This window comes from Drosophila obscura, unplaced genomic scaffold (assembly GCF_018151105.1).
Source record: "Drosophila obscura isolate BZ-5 IFL unplaced genomic scaffold, ASM1815110v1 contig_1, whole genome shotgun sequence".
NCBI lineage: Eukaryota > Metazoa > Arthropoda > Insecta > Diptera > Drosophilidae > Drosophila > Drosophila obscura.
Window position 1 is genome coordinate 4,397,288 of NW_024542679.1, and position 17,574 is coordinate 4,414,861.

At 45.1% G+C, this 17,574-nt stretch overlaps 2 protein-coding genes across 2 annotated transcripts; both read right to left on the bottom strand.

Annotated features, from left to right (window-relative positions):
- Positions 1 to 5,482: 5,482 nt before the first annotated feature.
- On the bottom strand, positions 5,483 to 6,484 carry LOC111071546 (serine protease 1). The gene is made up of 2 exons (XM_022362958.2): positions 6,186 to 6,484; positions 5,483 to 6,112 (listed from the first exon to the last, which is right to left on the bottom strand). The coding sequence occupies exons 1-2, from the start codon at positions 6,440 to 6,442 to the stop codon at positions 5,548 to 5,550; spliced, it is 822 nt and encodes a 273-aa protein (XP_022218650.2). The 5' UTR covers positions 6,443 to 6,484; the 3' UTR covers positions 5,483 to 5,547.
- Positions 6,485 to 15,657: 9,173 nt separating this feature from the next.
- LOC111071542 (brachyurin) lies at positions 15,658 to 17,574 on the bottom strand. Its single transcript, XM_022362953.2, has one exon. It carries the CDS (start codon positions 17,092 to 17,094, stop codon positions 16,030 to 16,032), a length of 1,065 nt encoding a protein of 354 aa, XP_022218645.2. The 5' UTR covers positions 17,095 to 17,574; the 3' UTR covers positions 15,658 to 16,029.

A 17,574-nucleotide genomic window follows, 5' to 3' on the forward strand; every position in this document is an offset into this window, starting at 1 on the left:
CACCTTCTCCTTTGGCCGCCGGAGCTTATCGCCTACCACTGGCCACTGCCCTCCCGAGCCCAAGATGTTGCCCACTTCATGGCGTAAAGTTTACTGTTTTTTTTTTGTGGCACAAACGAAATGCAATTTGTTGCTGCACATAGGTACGATGGATGGGGGTGGAATGGCATGTGGGGGGTACACAAGAGTTTTGCTCGCTTGCTGGCACTTGGTCAAAGTTTTTTGTGTGTTGTGTTGCGTTGTGTTTGCAGTTTGTCAACTCGTTTTTAATGCGCGATGTATTGAAAAAGTTTGATTAGGGAAGCAGCTGGCTGTCTGCAGAAACTATTACCTGAGTGCAATTTTCAGCAGGGACAAAACTTGATAAGCAGAGCGAAAGAGACAGAAAGAGTTGCCTTCCAAGTCGAGTGGTGTATCGATCCTCCCTGTTACTACGGATAGCTGTCAATATTCAAGACACAAATCCCCCACACCGCCTCGAACAGAGGACAAACCCAAGTGGCTAGCATTAAATTTTATGTCCAGGGATCAAACTAAGTTATTATATATGGATATATTATACCAGGATATGGTTGTCTTTCTCTCCTTCTTATGGCTGAGCAAATATTTGAGGACATTTTTCGCCAGCTTTCTGTGTGTGTGTGTGTGTGGAGATTTTCTATCAATAAGCTGGCGTTTGGCTTTTGCATATGAGAAGGCCTGCTGGCTGCTTGCTGTTTGCTGCTGTTCCTTCGAAATATATAAATATAAATTCCTGCCATGCAAACAAATCCTTTTCGATAGATTGCTTCTGGCTAGCCTTTTTTCTACCCCCCCCCCGATTCCTTTTTTATTGCGAGAGTATTGTGTGCCAGCGCGAAGGATTTTTGTCTACTACGACAATTGGATTTTGTGCGGCATACGATTTAGGGGGGGAGAAGGATTTCTTGAGATTTCTAGAGGCAAGCACCAGAAACGTGTCTCCCCGCCGTTCGAGGTGGCACTTGTCTGCTTATTGGCATTGGCATTGAAGCATCCGAAAATGATTCCGTGATACTGGTATTCCTTTTGTTCCGTCCATCAATACTGCAACTTTTCTTTTGTGTAGCGCTGTTGATGCTGCTGCTGGCTGCCTTGTCTCTTATCTGGCATTGGCTGCGTGGGGGCTTTTTATGCGAATGCTGAATCTCCAATTTGAATGCAGTCTGATGCTCTCTCAAGGGGGGAAGTTGCATGGTTTTTTCTATGGTGAAAATCTTCTCCATTGTTGGGACTTCATTAATGCCAGTCCTCGTATATTTTGTTGAAATATTTCCCCTGTTTCAGCTTAATATAATGGGATGCCTTCTCTTGTTGTTGTTGTTGTTGTGGTTGTTGTGCGCCGGAAAATATATAACTACTCATCAAATTTTAGCATGCAAATATTTATATACACCAGCTCCATGCAATGGAATATTTTGTATATATTTCTGGAGCGGAATGGAATGCTTTATGGCTTATAAACATTTTTTGTTTGCCAATATGTCTGTTGCCCGAGCTGAGCCCATGTGCGCTCTGCTTTTGTTGTAATTTCGGTTTATTGTTTTCTATATATTTTTCTGCTTGAACGCACTAAAAGCTACTCGGGATGCCAGTCAACCAGTCCATCCATACAGCCATCCCAGCAGCCATTCCATCCATCCGATCCACCTTTCTCTGGCTTCACGATGGGAGCAGCATTTGTTTGCTTTATGTCTTTATTTTTGTGCCCTTCCCTTTGACCCCTGCCTCTGTCTCTGTTCCTGCAAGAGGAGCCAAAGTATTACGTGTATTATTTTTTGCTCTACTCTCGAGCTGTTGTTTTTTTTTCTTTTACAGAGAGTGATGGCTGCCGCCATGCCCCTATAGGAGTGATGGGATTTTTGGTGAGTGCTCTCTGAGCGGCTTTGCATACGAGTATGTGTGTGCCATCTCCTGAGAGCCAGAAAGGAAAGCAAAACCCCGAAATGTTTCAATTATTACAAAGCCCCGGACTCTCGTACAAGTGTGTCTTGTGGGTATACGTACACCTACAATATATAAAATATACGAGAGTATATTTATATATATATGTATGTATGTGCAGTAGAATGAAGTAAGCCATTAACTTTTCCTGTCAATCAATTGTCACTCGCAAAATGGAAGAAGGCAAAAACCTAAAAACAAAAGGCACAAGACCATGACAAGACACTTTGGTGCCATGCGAAATGGAATGAAATTAACAGAAAAGAAAATGTATTATATATATAATAAAATATAAACGAAATGGTAGACCTGGAAATGCTCTAACCCAAATGATAAATGACAATAGCTATAGGGAAATAAAAGTAATTTGAGGAAAAGAGCAGAAATTTGTTTAGCTGAATTTGGAGAATGAGAATGATTTCCGAGTTACCTGTCTAAAGAAAAAAGTAATCAAAGTACATACACATGTGATTGCTTCTATCCAGAGTAAATCAAATTATTTCTTTGACATTTACCTTTGGGTGCCACCAAATAATATATGAGATATCAGGTGTACCAATATAAAATATTGAAAGACACAGGAGACACGTAAAAGTTATGCCATTCCTTGGATTCAAAGTGAATCATATCCTTTATCTCTTGAGATGATTCCAGAGACCATCTAGAGAGCTTTCCACATCCCCATCCCCGCCACTCTGGAGCAGAACAAGTATTACCACTCAATCAGTAGCAAAAACAAGCCAGCAAAAGTCTTTGTCTTTGCCTTTGTGTATACTCGTGCAAAAGCAAGACAACAACAAAAAAAAAAGCAGCGAACTTTTGCCGTCAAGTCATTGTTGTAGAAGAAGAGCGAATTTGTTTTTCTGGCAAGGAATGGGTTTCGTTTGAGCCGTGGAGTGGAGTGGAGTGTGTTGTGGAGCAGACACCAGACCAGACCAGACCAGACCAGAAGAGAGGCAAACCAAAGTGTTGTTTGGATTTCATTATACAATTATCTTGTTACCAGAAATAATGGTGTCGAGCCGGGCAACATGCCAAAAGCATTCAATGAGCTTGATGCGTCCTCCCTCTCAGTCTATCCTCTCAGTCTCAGTTCTCTCTCTTGCCTGCCATGTGTGTGTGTTGGGGGGTCTGTCTGTCAGTCAGTCAGTGACTGTTAACCCAACCCTCATACGTGGAATGTGTGTGTTTGCCGGAAGTTGAGCGCGTTAGGAAAAGCAGGAAGTCATTAGCCAAAAAAAAAACGAAAGCAGCAGCAGCAACAATACTCGTTCTCTGGTGATGGCGGTTACTGTCGGGTATCCGGAGAGTAATGTGATAAATAAATGAAAATGTTTGAGTTAAATGAATTAAGTGTACGATACGCGGTGTAGAGGGGGGTTCTCTCTTTTCTAGACTGGTTTGTCAAGGGGTGGGCAGGAGAGTGGGTGATGGTGGTGGATGGTTGTTGGTGGCTTTTTGTTAGAAACACTTTCTGTGTTGGCTGTCAAGCAATCGTAATTGCTGGGCACTTAATTAGCCGAACATCAGTCAAAGTGTCACACAGTCAACAAAAGGGTTAAGTGAATGCCAGTCAAAGTTTTCAATCCCTCACAGCAAATATGGCTGGTCACTCTGAAGCTATATATCATATGTGTAGGATAATAAACATGACTAGGATTAAAGCTCAGAGCTCAGAGAGCTCCTAGCGGTGACCCTCGCATTCGTCTGACCTTTCATTCGGTGGGTTTTTTTTTCCTAGGAACCTCACTTAATTAATTATGTGGCCTTCCCCCATCCAAATATCCTTAATTAAGTTGATTGCTTTGAATCGACTGGAATTTATTAGCCAGGATTGCGTTTGTTGACTCCCCAGTCAAAAAGCTCCGCCACACAGCCAGACAGACACACACATACACACAGAGGAAGCGCCTTCTCTGCCACAGGGGGGGCTGGGGCTGGGTTGGGTTGTAGCATAATTGATGAGCCGACAGTTTGTTAATTGATTTCGCTCTGTGATTAGTACTTTAGTAGCAAAATCGGAATTGATTTTATCAAGAAACCAACTAAATATTTAGTTGTATGACTCCGCTGTGCACTGTGGAAGTGGGTCAGCCAGCAGCCAGGAGCCAGGAGCCCCAAAGGTGCCAGTTGACAAATAATCAAATTAAAGTGCATCCATATGCAGTGTGCCCCAGCCACAGACAGAACTCGAACTCGAACTAGAACTAGAGCTCTGTGTCGCACTGTCTGGTGTTTGTGTGCCGCAGGCTGGCCAAATATTTTGCCAATAAAATGAATCAGAGCAAACTGCTTGACCAAGTGACTGTCATGGACCTCCCCCCACCACACACAACCAAACCACAGCAATGACTTCCTAAAAACGAAGTCCATCTCAATCAGAGCAAAGCAATGAAGTTTGTGGTCGAGAAAAAAAAGGAGTGAAAAACGAAACGAACATTCAAGCGTTCAATCAGAGCCAAAGTGGATTTTAAAGAGATGAAAAACTTTCGCCATAAACACATGCCGGACCATACCGAAAGTTGACATTTTAACTAACTTTGGAGCCATCCCAGGCCATCCCACTCCACCCCCCCACTGTACCGTTCTATGCAGAACTGCGGAACCTTTAGTTATACTCGTATGTTTGATATTTTGTCATATCTAAAACCACAAAATACGTACGAATACTCGTACGAGTGGTGGAAACTTTTTTGTGCTGTCATAAATTTCCGCAATGCAAACATTTATCAGGATGGCTGGGATACCCGGAACCTCAGCCTTGGGAGTATACAGTGTCCTTATCCTGGCTGGCGTATCCTGCCACACTCCACTCCGCCTTCACTGACGGACTTTTGTATGTTTCGGGACTGCTGCCACTGTTTCTGGGACTCTTTCAGCTTCAGCTTCTGTCTCTGTTTCTGGTTTTTGTCATTTGTGTCGTGTGTTGAGTAAATGCTTTTTATTCCAACCACAGCAGCAGATGGTCTTTGGGTATCGCCGAGCGAACCACCTGATATCCATACACCCAGCATCTTTGGAGCACTCATGTGGCATGTGGCATGTGGCATGCACTGGAAAAAATCAAGCCGAAAAATATGCGAAATTCTCTTTAAAGTGTGCCTGGCCCCGCAAAAAATGTGTAACAACTTCTAGCATTTATTTAAATTTGTTGTAATAATTTAACTGCTGACATATTGTCTCTCTCTCTCTCTCTTACTTTCACTTGAGGGAAACTTTTTTCCTTTGTTTATTTGCGGCCCCGCTCAAGTTCTTTCCCTGCTTTTATTGTGTCGCTGGGAAAATTTAATGAATTTTAATGAAAACTTATGTGCCAAATGGCGAGAGGAGAGCGTGCCGTAACATCCTGCCACTGGCACTGCGACGCCACTCCCCATTTGCATGACAAAACACTTGCAATTGTCGTTTAATGTCAATTTAAACTTTTCATGTGGCCATTGAAATTCATTGGATCTGGAGCTGGAGCTGGATCTCTACCAGACAGCACTGAACTGAAGGAAAACGCAGATGGTGACAGCCATTTGTTGGTAATCTTTTTTTATATTTATGCGAAATTCAAGTCATTCATTGACTGCCCCTCCTGGCTTAGTAGGAGATGCCAGTGTTGCTCTTGATCCAGTCCAAGTAGCTGGTCAGACGGGTGAAGGCAGCGGGGTATCCCTTCTCGCAGCCGGCAGCAGCGCCGAAGGAGGTAAGACCAACCTGGACCTTGCTGGACTCGAGCACCAGTGGGCCGCCAGAGTCGCCGTTGCAGGTGGACTTACCGTTGGGTGTGGACACACAGATGTTGGAGGAGGTGACAATGGAGGTACCGTAGGTGCTGGCGCACACGGTGTTGGTGATGACCGTCAGCTTGACCCACATCAGGTTGGTGGAAACGGAGGAGACGGAATCGGAGGTGCGGCCCCAGCCGGAGGCGATCACGGAATCACCGGCATAGGTGGAGTAGGAGCTGGCGATGGATGGGAGCTTGGCAGCCTGGATCTTGCTGCTGTAGGAGGTGACGGGGATCTTGATCAGGGAGATGTCGTTGCGCAGGTTGGCGCTGTTCCAGCCAGAGTGGATGATGATCTGGGAGCTGGCGACGGTGTGGGTCACCTCAGCGGAGGTACGAACGGTGGCACCCAGGTAGACAGTCACGGACTGAACACTGCACGCAGAAGGAAGAAGAATGATGAGCACTCAGTACTGGGATACCACAGAGACCCGAAAAGGACACTCACCCATCGGTACAGTGAGCAGCGGTGAGCACCCACTGGTTGCCGATCAAAGAGCCACCGCACCAGGCGCTGGAGAGAGCGCTCAGCTTGAGGGATAGTCCCACCTGGTAGGGGTACTGACCGACTGAAGCGGTGGTTCCTCCGGTAATGCGACCCTCGATGCTGTCCTGCACGGGCATCACGCGGTTGCGGGGCTGCAGCTCCGGCTCGGGCATGGCCGAAGCGGCCACAGCCAAGGCAAGAATGATCAGGAATTTCATTGTGGAATTGTTGCGTGTTCAGTCAAAGGAACTCAACTGATCTTCCCTGGCAGAGTACGGGGTTTTTATAGCAGTCCCTTAGAGCAGCCTAGTTGGGCGAATCGAGACCCGTCTCGCGATTAGGTTGCATTTCACAAATAGAGCCTCCACCTCCGATTAGATACGGGCCACACAGTCCGCACAGACATCATCAGTTCTCAGTGTGCTATCTTCGGAGATTTGTACGCGAAGATATCGATTGAAGATTGAGCTAGACCATGGGCACGCGGCCCCAAAATGACTCTCGTATTATGGGCCGAGTTTCATCCAAAAAAGGGAATTGCGTACCCGAATTCCCATCTAATCTATCTATAGGACCCTGCTCCAGGTGGGATTATTGCCTGGCTGCTAATTAATTTGATTGGTTTTGGGAAAGTATTTCTACAGAATTAGCAAAGGGTTTGCTTTGCTTTGGTTTGATTTGCTCTTGACGTGTGACGGTGACGTCTTCGCCTCGTTTCAGTTTTTTGGGGTTTTTTCGGGGGGGTTTTCTCCCCCCCCCCCCTTTTTTTTTTTTTTTTTTTCCTCTTCCTTTTTCTTTTTTTTTTTTTTTTTTTTTTTTTTTTTTTTTTTTTCTTCCCCCCTTCCCCCCCCCCCCTTTTTTTTTTTTTTTTCCCCCTCCTTCCTTCTTTTTTATCGAATAAGTCAGGTGACCCATGTAACGGGAGACATAATAACAAACGACAAGGCATTGTAGCTGAGTCAACAATAACCGCTTCTGCAGCAATTTCTGCCAACGATGCGATCGCTCGTCAGAGGGCAAAAACACTGGTGCAATTGCTGACTATCACAATTGCCCAATAACACAATATCATATTAAATCCAAATTAATTCAATATTAATTCCAATTCCCTTTTACCATATTCTTACTAGACTCAGCACTTTCTGTACCTTTTGTTACCTATAAATAGAAATTAAGTTTGTTGAATAAAATCAGTATCAGAAACAGTACCATCACTGCCTGTTCACTCATTCTCTACAACTGCAATCAACAGAGGCTGTCGCCGTGTCTTCAGACCCTCATTTGCTCGACGTAGGAATCCCTCTCCGCAGTCCAACTGGTTCAAGTTCTAGTTGCGACGACAAATTTGTAGACGGTTTATGTACCGTATGCATACCAAAACACACACACAATCACACATTAACATTTGGTGACCCCGACCCCAAGTAAGAGGAGAAATGGAGGAACACGCTGTCACCACGGAGACTTACAGCAAATTGCCTTCACTATGTCGCCGACAAAAGGCCATAGTAGCGTCCATAAAACGCATTCTGAGACAATTCTCAGAGGCGGGAGGACGTACATCAAGTGATTTGATAAAATCACTATGGAATCAAGCACAAGAAGTCCATTTTACTATTCACGAAGAATACGATAACCCAGAGGAAGGAGGATACAACATGGAAGCCTACCTGACCCTGGAAAAAGAGGTTCAAAGTGCATTGGCAAAACCAGCCACATCAAACAATAATGACGTGCAGCTTCCACGCATTAACATTCCCAAGTTTGATGGGGACATACTGAAATGGTCCCAGTTCTATGACCTGTTTTCATGTATGATACATGAAACAAACATGCCCACAGTTCGGAAGATGTGGTATCTGAAAACAACCGTAACTGGAGAGGCAGAAAGATTGATCCGACATATCGATCTAAAGGAAGAAAACTATTTGAGCGCCTGGGAAATTCTGATTGATACATACAACAATCCCAGAGACGTCGCTAGCACGGTATTAAACCGCTTCCTAAATTATAACACAGTTAATGACGACTCCAAGTCATTAAAAGAGTTGTACGTTACAACTATCGAATCCCTGGCATCACTAAAGGGATTGGGCATCAATATATCCACATGGGATCCAATATTGATTGCCGTCATCAAAAATAAGCTAGATGTCACTAACAGAGCCTTGTACGAGCAATCATTGGGAAGCTCAAAGGAAATACAGGCCTTGGACACAATGCTTCAGTTCCTAGAACAAAGAGTTCGAGTTCTAGGAACAGGCAAAAAGACACAAATGTCAAGGAAAGAGCCAAAAGGCACAACATGTGCAACAGTAAATACTGGAAAATCGAAGACGCCTCTCTGCTCATTCTGCAAGAAGGCAAGCCATTGGCTCTACGGATGCGATGAGTTTCGCTCCAAATCACCATCAGAACGACTAAATTGGGTACAAAAGCAGAAATTGTGTGTCAACTGTTTTAAAACAAGCCACAAAACAAATGCATGCCCAGGTCGGACATGTTTCAAATGCGACAAAAAACACAATACACTGCTGCACTTGGACATACCATCGGGCGTAAGTACAGAACCAAGAGCACCGACGGTTGGCGCAGCAAGTAACAATAATTACAACCTGTTAGCTACAGCAAAAGTAGCAGTAGAAGCAAACAATGGACAGAGAGCCAATTTCAGAGCCTTGCTGGATTCAGGATCACAGATCCACCTGATCTCTGAACGAATGGCATCAATGTTGTCAGTAAAACTTAATGATACAACATTACGCATCGAAGGAATTGGAGGTCAGTCAAAGACCAGCAGAGCACGAGTAAATGTTCTAATAAAATCACTTCACGGCGGATTTACGCAAAGAATTGAAGCATTCGTACTACCTCAGATAATTGCTGATCAACCAGCGCAGGCACTCGATGAAATGAACTTGAACATACCAAACAATTGCCCATTGGCAGATCCGGATTTCTATAAACCGGGAAAGGTCGACATGCTCATCGGAGCAGAACACTATTATTCGCTACTACTCCCAGACCAAAAACAGCCAAAGTCAGGAGGTCCGTTGCTGCAAAATACAAAATTGGGATGGATTGTGGCAGGAAAAATCAGGTCTGCACACAACTCCGCATCCATTTGTGCAATTGGACTCAACGAGCTAATGGAAAAATTCTGGACTCTGGACAATTTAGAGACGGAAGAAAAACCACGCACGCCAATCGAAGCACATTGCGAAGCTCACTTTATAGAGAACTTACAAACAGCATCGGATGGCAGGTTGATAGTAAAACTCCCTTTTTCCGAACACTCTTCAGCCCTGGGGGGGTCTTTGGAAACTGCAACGAAACGATTCCTGGCATTAGAGCGACGGATTTCACCAGACACCTGGAAAGGCTATGTGGAATTTATGAATGAATATGAAGGACTTGGACACATGAAGATGGTCCCAGCAACTCAAGTGCCGGAGAGACACTACTTCATACCACACCACTGTGTACTCAAACCTGAGAGCACCAGCACAAAGTTACGGGTCGTGTTTGATGCATCATGCAAATCAACAAGTGGAAAGTCTCTAAACGACATTCTGCATGCCGGACCCACAGTTCAGAGTGAACTTATGTCCATTCTACTACGTTTTCGTATACATAAGTACGTATTCACAGCGGACATCGAGAAAATGTACCGACAAGTGTGGATAAATCCAGAGGATCAGTTTCATCAGATGATAGTCTGGAGAAACAATCCATCTGAAGATATCAGGTACTATCGCTTAAAAACAGTCACATATGGGACCACATCTGCTCCATTCCTGGCAACGAAATGTCTGGATCATTTGGCAACTCGGAGCCAACACAGATTACCTATTGGATCTGCTGCATTGAAGAACGATTTCTATGTGGACGACTGTCTTACTGGAGCGGATACCATTCAGGAAGCGATACAAGTTCAACAAGAACTTAATAAATATTGCTACCGTTCGGCCTTAAACTTCGCAAATGGTGCTCCAACAACGACCAGCTCTTGCAAGGAATCCCTAAAGAGGACATTGTCAACGACGTCAAACTAGGTGAAACATTAGAGCAATACAGCGTGAAAACGCTGGGTCTCATTTGGATGCCAAAACAAGACCAACTGCGAGGACGAACCACAAAAAGCCAAGCAACACGCATCACCAAAAGGGTCGTGTGCTCAGAATTGGCCCAAATCTTTGACCCACTGGGTCTCTTTGCCCCGGTGATAGTCAAGGCAAAAATATTTATGCAACAGCTGTGGGAGATTAAACTCGATTGGGACGATGAACTGCCATTACAACTCCAAAACGAATGGAAGGAGTACCGGGAGGACCTACAATCATTAAACTCAATGGAGATTCCCCGGCACGTATATGATGGAAAAGTGCCAGTCACCCAGGATCTACATACCTTTGTAGACGCATCGGAACGAGCCTATGGCGCGGCAGTGTACGTACGAGCCACCTACAAAAACAATCAGGTCTCTGTACGACTATTATGCTCAAAATCTCGAGTAGCACCCACCGCCAAACAATCCCTACCACGTCTAGAACTGTGCGCTGCAGTTTTAGGTGCCGAACTCACCAATCGAGTTAGAAAGGATCTCCATATGAATCTTGACACAGTATCAGGAATCTTCTGGACTGATTCCACCGTTGTACTGTCCTGGATTAACGCATCGGCGTCCACATACCACACATTCGTGGCAAATCGAATCGCCAAAATCCAGGCATTGACGAACCAATTACAATGGCGTCATGTTTCATCAGCCAACAACGCAGCAGATGTCCTTTCAAGAGGAATCTTAGCAAGCAAGCTAAGGGATCATAGTCTATGGCTATACGGACCATTATTCTTGCACGGATCAGAAGATAAATGGACAAAACCACCCATCATTGAGCCCAGCAATCTCGAGAGAAAGGCTAAGCATGTCAGCTTGCCAATCGCATCTAGCTCTCTCGGAGAAGAGTTATACACATGCAGACATAGCAACTCGTTCAACAAACTACAACGTATTGTAGCGTACATGTTTCGCTTCTGCTACAAAACTAATAGAGCACCTACAACGACACTTTGCGCAGGAGAACTAAGGCGTGCTCGCACTATGATCCTACGAACGATTCAACAAGTTGAGTTCACAGCGGATTTAAAACAATTAAAACGCTATAAAACATTGGATAAAAAGAGTTCGATCATTTCGTTATCTCCCTTACTAGGAGATGATGAGCTCATCCGAGTTGGCGGAAGACTCGAAGAAGCTCAAATTCCGTTCAATGCAAAACATCCAATCCTGCTACCGTACAACGACCCAATAGTCAAAATGATTATGCGTGAGCTTCATGAGGAAAATCTGCATTGCGGTGCCCAAGCATTAAGGGCAATCGCAAGACAACAATATTGGATTATCAACGACAAGACGATGGCTAGAAGCATCATACATAGCTGTATGAGATGCACCAGAGCCAGACCAAAGCTGATGCACCAGATCATGGGCAATCTTCCAGCACAAAGAGTCACGCAAGCACGCCCATTCCTTAATGCAGGCGTTGACTACTGTGGACCAATTATGATCCACCATAAAATCCGAGGAAAACGGCCAGATAAGGCATACATTGCCGTATTCTGCTGCTTCTCCACAAAGGCTGTACATCTGGAGTTAGTAAGTGACTTAACCACAGATGCATTCTTGGCAGCACTCCGGCGATTCCTTAGCAGACGCGGGAAGTGTCAGACTATTCATTGCGACAACGCAACAAATTTCGTCGGCGCAAATAACAAGCTAAAGGAATTGAAAGAAGCAATATTTAGCGAAAAGGCACATGCTCTGATCACAAATCATTGCAACAAAAAACAAGTGGATTTTAAATTCATTCCTCCTCGGGCCCCATCGTTTGGCGGCCTCTGGGAAGCTGCGGTAAAATCAGCGAAAAGGCTGTTAGTTACAACCACAGAAACAGCATCCTTGACGTTTGAGGAGCTGAACACAGTCATAATCGAAATTGAAGCAATTCTGAACTCCCGACCCATAACTCCAATGTCAAATGATCCAACGGATACAAGTGCGCTTACTCCAGGGCATTTCCTGATCGGTGAACCTTTGACCGCAGCACCTGACGTCAACACCGATCGTCAAGAGAAAACTCTGGTTAAGCGCTGGGAATTGGTTTCACGCTTAAAGCATGCATTTTGGAAACAATGGTCTACGGAATACCTCCACGAACTACAAACTCGCCATAAATGGAAAACCACCGCTCCAAACGTGACCGAAGGATTATTAGTTTTGGTGAAGGAAGACAACCTTCCAGTAATGAAATGGCCAATGGGTCGCATCATCAAAACTTATCCTGGGCAAGACAACCATGTACGAGTGGTTGATGTCAAAACATCGTCCGGCGTATACAAACGCCCCATCAGTCGTCTCGCCCCATTATTCTCAGAGGAGGTAGCAACAAAACGCTCCAAAAATGCTATTCAAGACATTGCGGAAATAAAGGAGCCACCAACACAGCGAAAAAGGTTATCATTACCTACACTAACATCCACATTGGTAGTGTTACTTCTCATGCTGCCATTAGCATGTTCACAATCAATAAATGTGACGCAATTTGCAAACAAGCCCGGAATATTCTATGAGAAACTTGGAACCTCAAGAATGACCACTTCCGAATGGACCATGATTGTATACTACGACTTGGATCCATATTGGAAGGATATGCAAGTCATGTCAGCCGGAATGTCCGAACTAAGACACATGTGCCCTGAACTAAAAAATGTTCCAGCGTGCAACTCCATATTTCAACACTTTCAACATTTGTACAAAGAACTACAAACAGGAAATATGCTAATGAAGGCCTCTCGACAACGCAGATCACCGCTGGATATAGTAGGAAACGTGGCACACCAGCTATTCGGTGTACTTGACTCTACATATGCTGAGAAAATGGCTAAAGTAATCGAAAAGGTACAAACCAACGAAGACTTTCTGCTACATCTACTACGAAATCAAACGTCAATTGTCGACTCCACAATGAACGTGATCAGGAAGGATAAGTCAGCCATGGACAACCGCCTAAAGGTATTGGAACAACAAGTGGCAACCATCAGCAGAGAAAGAGGAACATATCATGGCGATCATCTAATTCAGTCATACCTAGGGCTCACAGCACAACTAACTCTGCTGACAACGAGTCTTCAACGTATGCAGTCTGACATATCTGATGTATTAATCGGCATTCACCATCGGACAATAAGCCCAACGCTAGTATCTCCTGAGCAATTAAGAGAGCAACTAGACCAAATCCGGGATCACTTGCCAGCTGATCAAATGTTGCCTGTCACAACACAAAATGTGATACAATTATACAGGCTAATGCGCGCTGAAGGAACACTGACTACCACACACGTCATTTTCAAGGTGACACTACCGTTAGTTTCAACATTTCAGCTCGAAGTTTTCAGTATCATGCCGATTCCGGTCTGGGACTCAACAAGTTGGAGCTTGTTCAATCTCAAAACAACCATAATCACTGTAAACACTCACCGAGATCAATTCATGGGATTTACTCCAGAAGAATTTCGACGCTGCTTTAAACTACTCAACGCAGAATACATCTGCTTTGATCATCAAACAGTCTTCAATGTCGACAATCGCTGTGAGTTTCAGCTGTTTAACAATAAAACAGCACCTTTATGTGAAGTGACCCACACGAAGGCGGACATGGTGTGGTCCAAAACTCAGCAAGCAAATAAATGGATTTTTGCAACACACTCTACAATGAGACTTCAGGCAGTTTGCAACGGGTCTCCATCAACCATACAACTAGAAGGAACTGGCTTGCTCTCACTGTCACCTGGATGCACTGCTCGCAATACAGAAATAAGCATCAGTACCTTCAGCACAACAATCAGTGAAGTCAAATCAGCCTACACTCGATTTGGGGACATACGCTTACCAACGACACCCCCTTCGCCAGCAACTGCACAATTGGAGAACCAGACATCAGACTATCTTCAAGAATTGGAAGATTTACGCCTGCAATTAGTGGCAATCAATCAACAAAGGCTGCCACACCATCTCAACACAGTGCAGCATCATCAAATCGCTACTTATGCTGCCCTAGCAATATCAATGCTATTGATTATTGCGTTCATTCTCCGGAAGAAGTATCAATCATGGAACCCAAGGCCGTCAACAATCAACCAAGCAGAGCCACGCGGATCATCACCGCCGATCCCCATTCCACGCCGCTTTTCAGTCGACTTGGGCGATGGTTGAACACCAGTTCAACGGCCGGGAGAATGTTCAGTCGCATATTTATGCAGTAATTAATATTACATAATATACACTTATCGAATAAGTCAGGTCGACCCATGTAACGGGAGACATAATAACAAACGACAAGGCATTGTAGCTGAGTCAACAATAACCGCTTCTGCAGCAATTTCTGCCAACGATGCGATCGCTCGTCAGAGGGCAAAAACACTGGTGCAATTGCTGACTATCACAATTGCCCAATAACACAATATCATATTAAATCCAAATTAATTCAATATTAATTCCAATTCCCTTTTACCATATTCTTACTAGACTCAGCACTTTCTGTACCTTTTGTTACCTATAAATAGAAATTAAGTTTGTTGAATAAAATCAGTATCAGAAACAGTACCATCACTGCCTGTTCACTCATTCTCTACAACTGCAATCAACAGAGGCTGTCGCCGTGTCTTCAGACCCTCATTTGCTCGACGTAGGAATCCCTCTCCGCAGTCCAACTGGTTCAAGTTCTAGTTGCGACGACAAATTTGTAGACGGTTTATGTACCGTATGCATACCAAAACACACACACAATCACACATTAACACGCCCCTTTTGGGCGTATAGAGAGGGAGCCGGGCCTAAGCTTGCGGTTCCCGTTGGTTTTTTTTTCATTATGTTGTTTACTTTGGACTTTGTTAAAGGTCAAGCGGTGGGTGGGTGTGTGTGGCAGAAGGGTTGCTCTAGAGTTAAGCTCTAAATGCTCACCCGAGTGATGTTTGCTCTCATTTCGGAAGCTTCTTATGACTTGTGCGCGATTTCCCAATCAAAATGCTCAATTAATCAATCAATGATTGCATATCTATAGTACAGGGGAGAGTAAATTGTCTCTCACTGTCATTCTCTCTCTCTCTTTTGTTTTTGTTTATAATAAATCAAAAGTATTGTTGTTCTTGCTAACCGCAGAAACCCACCGCAGCACTCATGTCGGACAATTGCCGCGTGATTTGCCGACGCGTTGCCATTTCCCAGAGGCGGACCGCACCAGCCGCAGCGCTGCGGTTAATGGCCCATTCAGCTGGCCAATTAAAGACGATTAGCCCCAAAACCCAAAAATAAACACAAAAAAAAAAAAGAAACACTCCGTCACAAGCGAACAATCAAAAACGAAGAGACAGGTTCAATTTCCACATTGAATTCATTGGAATTTGATTCAGGCGAATTTCATTCTTTATTGGCCGTCTTTATTATGTCGGCTGTGGGTATTCTTGCTGGCCAAATTGGCTACCAAATTTCCGATGTTCATTGTTATTTATCCGATACAATTTCCATTCCATTCAACGCGGGGAAAAGCCAACCCCCTTGTACTCGTAAAAAGTACCATTTTCACCTAACCAAAGAGGGCTCTTGCCTCTCTGTTCGCTCCACTCTCTGCTGACTCCATTTCATTGTGGGTTGGTTGCTGCTCAAATTGGTTTTATTGTCTGGCCGCCCGACCGACCGACTATATTGTTTAGCAATTAATGGCCGACAATTAGGCGTTAATTGCATTTAGTTGGTCATTCCCGTTTGCTGCCGGATCCATGGCAAATATGCGGTTATCCTGGTGTAGACAGTCGGGGCACCGAGCTCACAGCCCCCACTGCTCCCGAATGAGGTTACCCCAATCAGGTGGCTGACATTCTGCCACTGATAGACCAGAGGGCCGCCAGAGTCGCCCTCGCAGGCGCCACGTCCGCCCCGTCCATCGGTGCACAGGTGACGCCGCGTGCTAACCAAGCCGGGCAGGAAGGAGCACATGCAGCGCTCCTGGTCGAGCACCTCCACGTCCACATAGTGCAGCAGTCGCGTTCTTTCCACGGCAGAGTCCCCCAAACTGCCCCAGCCCGAAACGGTCACTGGCTGACGCTCGAGGAACTTTTGTTGCATAAAGTACCCCGCCAAGGCAATGGTTTGCACTCGATCCGAGGGGATGGCGCGCCTGGGCAGGCGTATCAATGCCAGATCATTGTATGCGCCGAAACCCAAGTAGCCCGGATAGATCCTGAACTGCTGTTCGGACACCAGAAACTCTTCTGCAGCTGCTCCCCTTTCAGCCAATTCAAGGGCGCCCAGATAAACTCTGGCACCGACGGCATCCGTCAGGCAATGGGCAGCCGTCAGAACGTATTGGAGAGTGACGAGGGAGCCACCGCACTGTATGAGATCTCCCGTAGTCAGCTGCACAATCAGACCCACTTGATAGGGGAACATTCCCGCGTCGGCAAGCTCTCCGCCAGCGATTCGAGTGCTCACTGCAGGTGTGTCTTCCTTCTTCTTCTGCTCAAACTTCTCGCAGAGAATGCGATACTGCTCGTAGCCAACCTGCCAGCGACGCTCCATGATCGTCTCGTCATCGGCAGAGTCATCGTCGTCTTCAGTTTGATCTTTCCACTCCTGCGATTGCGATAGCCCTCCCACTAAGATTAGCACTAGGAGCAGCGGCCACAGGAAGCGTGCTGTAATCGACTGGTGATTCTCCATCGAGTTCGAGTGCGAGTGAATGAGCGTGGAAGTTGCGTCAGTCCGTCTGAGTGGGCCCTCCACATGGAGTACAGCGATGGGGTTTTTGTTCATTTCTATAGAGTTTTATAGTCGGGAGCGGCAGCGACAGCGTCAGCGTGTTTTTGGTGTGGCGGCACGTGTCTGTATCCCCAGTCTGTTAATTGAATTTTCTTGGGTTCCCATTGCAAATTATATACGTGGCAGCAGCATCAGCAGCAGCAGCAGCAGATGTTTGGCATTCAGTTTCCTCAAGCATCCATGTAATTGCCGCACGTTTTGGCGATTATTTTGCTTAGGTTAGGCCTTCGACAGCTCCATTCTGCTAACTGCAGCTCCCTTAATTGCTTTCGACTCATTCATTTAGACGGCTTTCAATTGCATGATATTCTGTTCTGTTTGGCAATGGGTCTATGTCTGGGTCGGGGTCTCAGTCTTAATATTTACCTATCGACTATCAGTTTATATGAGCTTTCCTCATTATTTATTTGATTTACTGTCTATATATTTATTTGTTTTTTTATTTTACCATGTGAAAAGCCCATTGATAGTGTT